The 7,585-nt window shown below is 50.8% G+C and overlaps 1 protein-coding gene across 1 annotated transcript in view; it reads right to left on the reverse strand.

Annotated features, from left to right (window-relative positions):
- Window positions 1-7,117, reverse strand: part of ppp3cb (protein phosphatase 3, catalytic subunit, beta isozyme) — a gene marked incomplete at both ends in the record, with an annotated part of 51,786 nt that extends 44,669 nt beyond the window's left edge. Inside the window, one exon of the mRNA XM_083652139.1 lies at window positions 7,075-7,117. Coding sequence (XP_083508265.1) covers window positions 7,075-7,117 — 43 coding nt within the window. The remainder of the gene's footprint in view (window positions 1-7,074) is intronic.
- Between the last annotated feature and the right edge of the window lie 468 nt (window positions 7,118-7,585).

Raw genomic sequence — 7,585 nt, forward strand, 5'->3', positions numbered from 1 at the left:
CCCCACACTCCCAGCCTGTCTCCTTCCCTCTCTCCCTCACCTCTCCCCCACACTCCCAGCCTGTCTCCTTCCCTCTCTCCCTCACCTCTCCCCCACACTCCCAGCCTGTCTCCTTCCCTCTCTCCCTCACCTCTCCCCCACACTCCCAGCCTGTCTCCTTCCCTCTCTCCCTCACCTCTCCCCCACACTCCCAGCCTGTCTCCTTCCCTCTCTCCCTCACCTCTCCCTCACACTCCCAGCCTGTCTCCTTCCCTCTCTCCCTCACCTCTCCCCCACACTCCCAGTCTGTCTCCTTCCCTCTCTCCTTCACCTCTCCCAGTCTGTCTCCTTCCCTCTCTCCCTCACCTCTCCCCCACACTCCCAGTCTGTCTCCTTCCCTCTCTCCCTCACCTCTCCCCCACACTCCCAGTCTGTCTCCTTCCCTCTCTCCCTCACCTCTCCCCCACACTCCCAGTCTGTCTCCTTCCCCCTCTCCCTCACCTCTCCCCCACACTCCCAGCCTGTCTCCTTCCCTCTCTCCCACACCTCTCCCCCACACTCCCAGCCTGTCTCCTTCCCTCTCTCCCTCACCTCTCCCCCACACTCCCAGTCTGTCTCTTTCCCTCTCTCCCACACCTCTCCCCCACACTCCCAGTCTGTCTCCTTCCCTCTCTCCCACACCTCTCCCCCACACTCCCAGTCTGTCTCTTTCCCTCTCTCCCACACCTCTCCCCCACACTCCCAGTCTGTCTCTTTCCCTCTCTCCCACACCTCTCCCCCACACTCCCAGCCTGTCTCCTTCCCTCTCTCCCACACCTCTCCCCCACACTCCCAGCCTGTCTCCTTCCCTCTCTCCCACACCTCTCCCCCACACTCCCAGCCTGTCTCCTTCCCTCTCTCCCACACCTCTCCCCCACACTCCCAGTCTGTCTCCTTCCCTCTCTCCCACACCTCTCCCCCACACTCCCAGCCTGTCTCCTTCCCTCTCTCCCACACCTCTCCCCCACACTCCCAGCCTGTCTCCTTCCCTCTCTCCCTCACCTCTCCCCCACACTCCCAGCCTGTCTCCTTCCCTCTCTCCCACACCTCTCCCACACACTCCCAGCCTGTCTCCTTCCCTCTCTCCCTCACCTCTCCCCCACACTCCCAGCCTGTCTCCTTCCCTCTCTCCCTCACCTCTCCCCCACACTCCCAGTCTGTCTCCTTCCCTCTCTCCCTCACCTCTCCCCCACACTCCCAGTCTGTCTCCTTCCCTCTCTCCCTCACCTCTCCCCCACACTCCCAGTCTGTCTCCTTCCCTCTCTCCCTCACCAGTCCCCCACACTTCCAGTCTGTCGCCTCACTGTTCCTTGCTCTCACTCTGCTTTGTCCTTCGGTCTCTCTGCAGCCCTATCATCTCTCTGCACCATGAACACACACAGCCGTAACACAGCTGTCTACTAACACACACAGCCGTAACACAGCTGTCTACTAACACACACAGCCGTAACACAGTTGTCTACTAACACACACAGCCGTAACACAGCTGTCTACTAACACACACAGCCGTAACACAGTTGTCTACTAACACACACAGCCATAACACAGCTGTCTACTAACACACACAGCCGTAACACAGCTGTCTACTAACACACACAGCCGTAACACAGCTGTCTACTAACACACACAGCCGTAACACAGCTGTCTACTAACACACACAGCCGTAACACAGCTGTCTACTAACACACACAGCCGTAACACAGCTGTCTACTAACACACAGCCGTAACACAGCTGTCTACTAACACACACAGCCATAACACAGCTGTCTACTAACACACACAGCCATAACACAGCTGTCTACTAACACACACAGCCGTAACACAGCTGTCTACTAACACACACAGCCGTAACACAGCTGTCTACTAACACACACAGCCGTAACACAGCTGTCTACTAACACACACAGCCGTAACACAGCTGTCTACTAACACACACAGCCGTAACACAGCTGTCTACTAACACACACAGCCGTAACACAGCTGTCTACTAACACACACAGCCGTAACACAGCTGTCTACTAACACACACAGCCGTAACACAGCTGTCTACTAACACACACAGCCGTAACACAGCTGTCTACTAACACACACAGCCGTAACACAGCTGTCTACTAACACACACAGCCGTAACACAGCTGTCTACTAACACACACAGCCGTAACACGGCTGTCTACTAACACACACAGCCGTAACACGGCTGTCTACTAACACACACAGCCGTAACACGGCTGTCTACTAACACACACAGCCGTAACACGGCTGTCTACTAACACACACAGCCGTAACACAGCTGTCTACTAACACACACAGCCGTAACACAGTTGTCTACTAACACACACAGCCGTAACACAGCTGTCTACTAACACACACAGCCGTAACACAGCTGTCTACTAACACACACAGCTGTAACACAGTTGTCTACTAACACACAGCTCTATCACAGCTGTCTACTAACACACAGCCGTAACACAGCTGTCTACTAACACACACAGCCGTAACACAGCTGTCTACTAACACACACAGCCGTAACACAGCTGTCTACTAACACACACAGCCGTAACACAGTTGTCTACTAACACACAGCTCTATCACAGCTGTCTACTAACACACACAGCCGTAACACAGTTGTCTACTAACACACAGCTCTATCACAGCTGTCTACTAACACACACAGCTGTAACACTGCTGTCTGCCCGGGACAGTGCAGGTTTCACTAGAGTTGAAAGCCCTGCAATCAATGCCTCCACAGGATGGCAGTATGAGTTTGTGTGTGTGTGTGTGTGTGTGTGTGTGTGTGTGTGTGTGTGTGTGTGTGTGTGCGTGTGTGCGTGTGTGTGCCCGCTTGTATGTGTGTGTGTGTGTGTGTGTGTGTTTGTGTGAGGGCATGTGTGTGTGGGTGTGTGATGGATGGTGAGTATGGGGATATAGGCCACTTAGTTTGTTCCACTATTGATGCAGCTGAGCTCCGGTGGCCCAGCTGCATTACAGCACACACATACGTGCAAACACACACACACACACACACACACACACACACACACACACACACACACACACACACACACCACAGTGGTGTAGTGCAGCGTATGCAGGTATATGGAGTAGGCTATACCTACTTATTTTTTCAGTAGGCATTGAGTATACGTAAGGGATAATGTATATTGAGGCGGTGATTACGGCGGAAATAATGACCGACAGGTGGATTGAGCCCGACGCGTAGCGGAGGGCTTAATCGTTCACCTGAAGGTCATTATTTCCCAGTAAGCACCGCCTCAATATACATTATCCCGCTTAGAACACGGCCTACAACTAAATCATTCAATAATCTGACAAAAAGACACCACAGCTGCAACTGGTTGGCCTAATTAGTAGTGGCTTGCTGACAAAAGGCTCTTATCAACTGATTAATCCAGGTGTGGCAGAGCAGCGGTCGGTTGTCGAGAAATAATGACCGGTGAATATTGTTGATTGACCAATCAGAATCGAGTATTCAAGAGAGCCGTGTTCTAACCACTTCTAAACCCCCACTATTGCTAGGGGCAAGGAGTGTAAGTATGTAAGTATGTAAGTAAGTACCGTATGTAAAGTAATATGTAGTTATTGTTGCTTGATAACTGTAACTAAATATTAGCCTTAGCTTAATTTGCAGTGGTGCAGCCTATCATATCTTTGAGTTAAACTGAATATAGTCATTTAAAAAGTCTATTACATAGAGCTCAACAGGCACGTGACTTTTCGTGAAATAATTTGCCCCGGAAGTAAGTTCCGCATTCATTTTCTCCAGACATTTCGATAAATCCTTATATAACGAGCCAACCCGTGACCTACTGAATCGTGAGTGACCATAAAACATTTGGTTTAAGCAAGAACAAAAAATAACAACGGGAAAAAACAGATTTATTTTGTCTATGCCGGGGAAAATAAATGCGGAACTTACTTCCGGGGCAAATTACGTCACAATTAAGTCACATGCCTGTTGAGCTCTAATAGACACCAATCAGTCCTGGTTACTTCTGAATGTTTGCACTGATCTGTTTAAGAGTCAGGCAGGAGGCAGATTAGGAGACAGAGCAGCAGAGTTCAGGTGACTCAATGTGTAGCTAGCCTACAAATTAATTTAGCTAAAGATGTTGCTGATGCCATAAAAGTGATGCCCATCAGAAGCTATGTCAGAGAGCCATGTGGTTATCTGAAACGACCAAGACCCCTGCAGGGTATTATTAATCCTAACCCTTACTCCCTGCAGGGTATTATTAACCCTAACCCTTACTCCCTGCTAACCCTTACTCCCTGCAGGGTATTATTAACCCGAACCCTTACTCCCTGCAGGGTATTATTAACCCTAACCCTTACTCCCTGCAGGGTATTATTAACCCTAACCCTTACTCCCTGCAGGGTATTATTAACCCTAACCCTTACTCCCTGCAGGGTATTATTAACCCTAACCCTTACTCCCTGCAGGGTATTATTAACCCTAACCCTTACTCCCTGCTAACCCTTACTCCCTGCAGGGTATTATTAACCCTAACCCTTACTCCCTGCTAACCCTTACTCCCTGCAGGGTATTATTAACCCTAACCCTTACTCCCTGCAGGGTATTATTAACCCTAACCCTTACTAACCCTTACTCCCTGCAGGGTATTATTAACCCTAACCCTTACTCCCTGCAGGGTATTATTAACCCTAACCCTTACTCCCTGCAGGGTATTATTAACCCTAACCCTTACTAACCCTTACTCCCTGCAGGGTATTATTAACCCTAACCCTTACTCCCTGCAGGGTATTATTAACCCTAACCCTTACTCCCTGCAGGGTATTATTAACCCTAACCCTTACTCCCTGCAGGGTATTATTAACCCTAACCCTTACTCCCTGCAGGGTATTATTAACCCTAACCCTTACTCCCTGCAGGGTATTATTAACCCTAACCCTTACTCCCTGCAGGGTATTATTAACCCTAACCCTTACTCCCTGCAGGGTATTATTAACCCTAACCCTTACTCCCTGCAGGGTATTATTAACCCTAACCCTTACCCCCTGCTAACCCTTACTCCCTGAAGTCAAGCAGTAGGCAATTATACTACTGAGCCTGGCCCATTTTTGGGTCAACTAATGAATATGCTGGATGGACTGTGTGGACACAGTGTCACACACACACACACACACACACACACACACACACACACACACACACACACACACACAGACAGACAGACAGACAGACAGACAGACAGACAGACAGACAGACAGACAGACACACACACACACACACACACACACACACACACACACACACACACACACACACACACACACACACACACACACACACACACACACTCACAGAAGAACCCAAACACACAGACATGGTAGGCATAATACTATTAATAATATGCACATGCATAATGGGAACAGAAAGGAAGCATGCCTCCTCCCGCCCCCACCTCTATCACGGAATAGCCGGGTATGCCCGAGCAGCGCGTCCAACAGTCAGCTCGGCTCCTTCCAGCAGAGAGAGAGACCCTGTGAGTTTATTAAGGAGGGGGGCAGTGTGAGTACAGCGAGGCACGTCGCATGTGACCGGCTGCGTTGTTGTGACCCGGTAAGCACGACAATCTGTGCTGCTCCGCGGATAATACACCGAGTGGAGAACCCCCTCTCTCTCCGTAGCCCTAACACCTGCACCCCCCCCCCCCCCCCCCCCCCCGCCTCATACCCGCCCACGCGTAAAGAGCCCCTCTCATAAACACATTAGATATTCCATAATCCAATGATGCCACTAATGGTGTTGCTGCATCCTCCTCGTTTGGGCAATAGGCTCCCATACGCAGCTCAGCATCCCTAAACTCCATTTTGTCTCTCATTTGACACTCGGTGAGAGAATAGGGGGGACCTGTTCGGAGACCCCCCCCCCCCCCCCCTCTGACATTTAGACCTACTGCAAAACGGCACGTAGGCCCCTCATGTGCATCATGTTTTCCAGCAAACATCAGCCTTCAAAATAAGATTCATACTGACGGCTACTAGGGCTGGTTTTATTCTAGGCCCCTAGAATTAGAAGCGGACTGAAAGCTGTCGAGTTGCGCCCGGCCACTCGCGAAGTTCCTGCCTACCGACCGTTCAAAGCGATCGATTAGCTACCTGACGCTGGCTCACATTTGGGTGTCTAAAAATAAATCTAGATCGCCCATGTAGGCCACGTTCTGGAAGTAACCTCCTCGAGCGCATAGGTACCGATGGGCAGGTGGAGATAGGCTATAGATTAAGACTAAAGCCAAAAAACTAAAAACTAAATGCTCCAAGTGACAAGTCCCCCAAACACATTTGCCTCTCTCCCTTTACATCGCCACTTACAGGGGATTCATGCAACATCATCCCGTGACACCATCCACATCCTCCACATCACAACCAGAGCCAGATCAGTGCAAGATCGCATATTTAGCACAACATTTCTAGGTGTAATATTATTATTAGTATTTACCTTTAAGTCTGCCTTTCGCTGTCATCGTCAAACTGCCTGATGTTTCATTGGAACAAGATGCTGATCCTTCTCTCCCTCTCGCTCTCTGCTCTTTATCTCCCTCACTCTCTCCGTCTCGTCTCTCTGGGTATTATTCAGTAACGCGAAGCCACCGCTAGGAGTGGGAGTTGGGAGCGCGTAAAGCTCATGCAGCACAGGGCTGTCGCACAATAAACCTCGGCGGCTTATTATAGATGGAGAGAGAGGAGACATCCCCCGCTAGAAAATGGGGTAATGCCTTGTGAGGGCTGAGGGGGTGAATTCTAATAGAATAACGAGGGAAGACCCTTGTGGCGTATGGTGCTGGACACCCCCCTTCCCTCTCCCCAAAAGGTTCAGAAGACATGCATGGTGCAGACTCGCCATCTAAATAGACTTTATTATAAGGCCCTATAATAAAGAAGGAGAAAATAGGGATGGGTGAAGAAACGTGCGAATACGCTATGGATGCAAACAGAAACATGAGAATTGTTGGCACAGAGGTATGTGTGCTCATTGGTCAATGCAGGATGCTTTTTTGGGGCATGCATGCATACATTTGATCAGCCGGTCGGCGGGACTCGCGCTGCAGTCGGACATCCTGGACAGGGACGGGACCGGAGCCGTGGGAGGGGGGTGAGAGAGGGGAGAGGGGCCTCTCTCTCTCTCTCTTCTTCGTCTTGATTCTTCTTCCTCTTCTTCTTCCTCCGTCAAGCTGGCTGCGTGTCGTGCAGCATTGGTGGAGTCTCCGCCAGCTGCGCTCTCGCACGTCGGGGGGAGCCTGGTGCTGCGCCTGCGGTGACTTTGGGGGAGGATGGACGGATACCAAGCTGCTGTTGTGGCATGCTCGGGATCTTTTTTTCTTTTCCTTTTTAATGGGGGGGGGGTGGACTCTGGAGGTTAAAGGGCGAATTGACGCCCGCCTTGGAGAGAGAGAGAGATAGGGTGAGACTGAGAGAGGGAGAGAGAGGGAGAGAGAAAGTGAGAGACTAAAGAGAGAGATAGTGAGAGAGAGAGAGAGAGAGAGAATGGACGCCTCTGTAGCTATGCAGGCCGCAACACCCCGGA

The sequence above is a fragment of the Poromitra crassiceps genome (genome assembly GCF_964638095.1).
Source record: "Poromitra crassiceps genome assembly, chromosome: 15".
Taxonomy (NCBI): Eukaryota; Metazoa; Chordata; class Actinopteri; order Beryciformes; family Melamphaidae; genus Poromitra; species Poromitra crassiceps.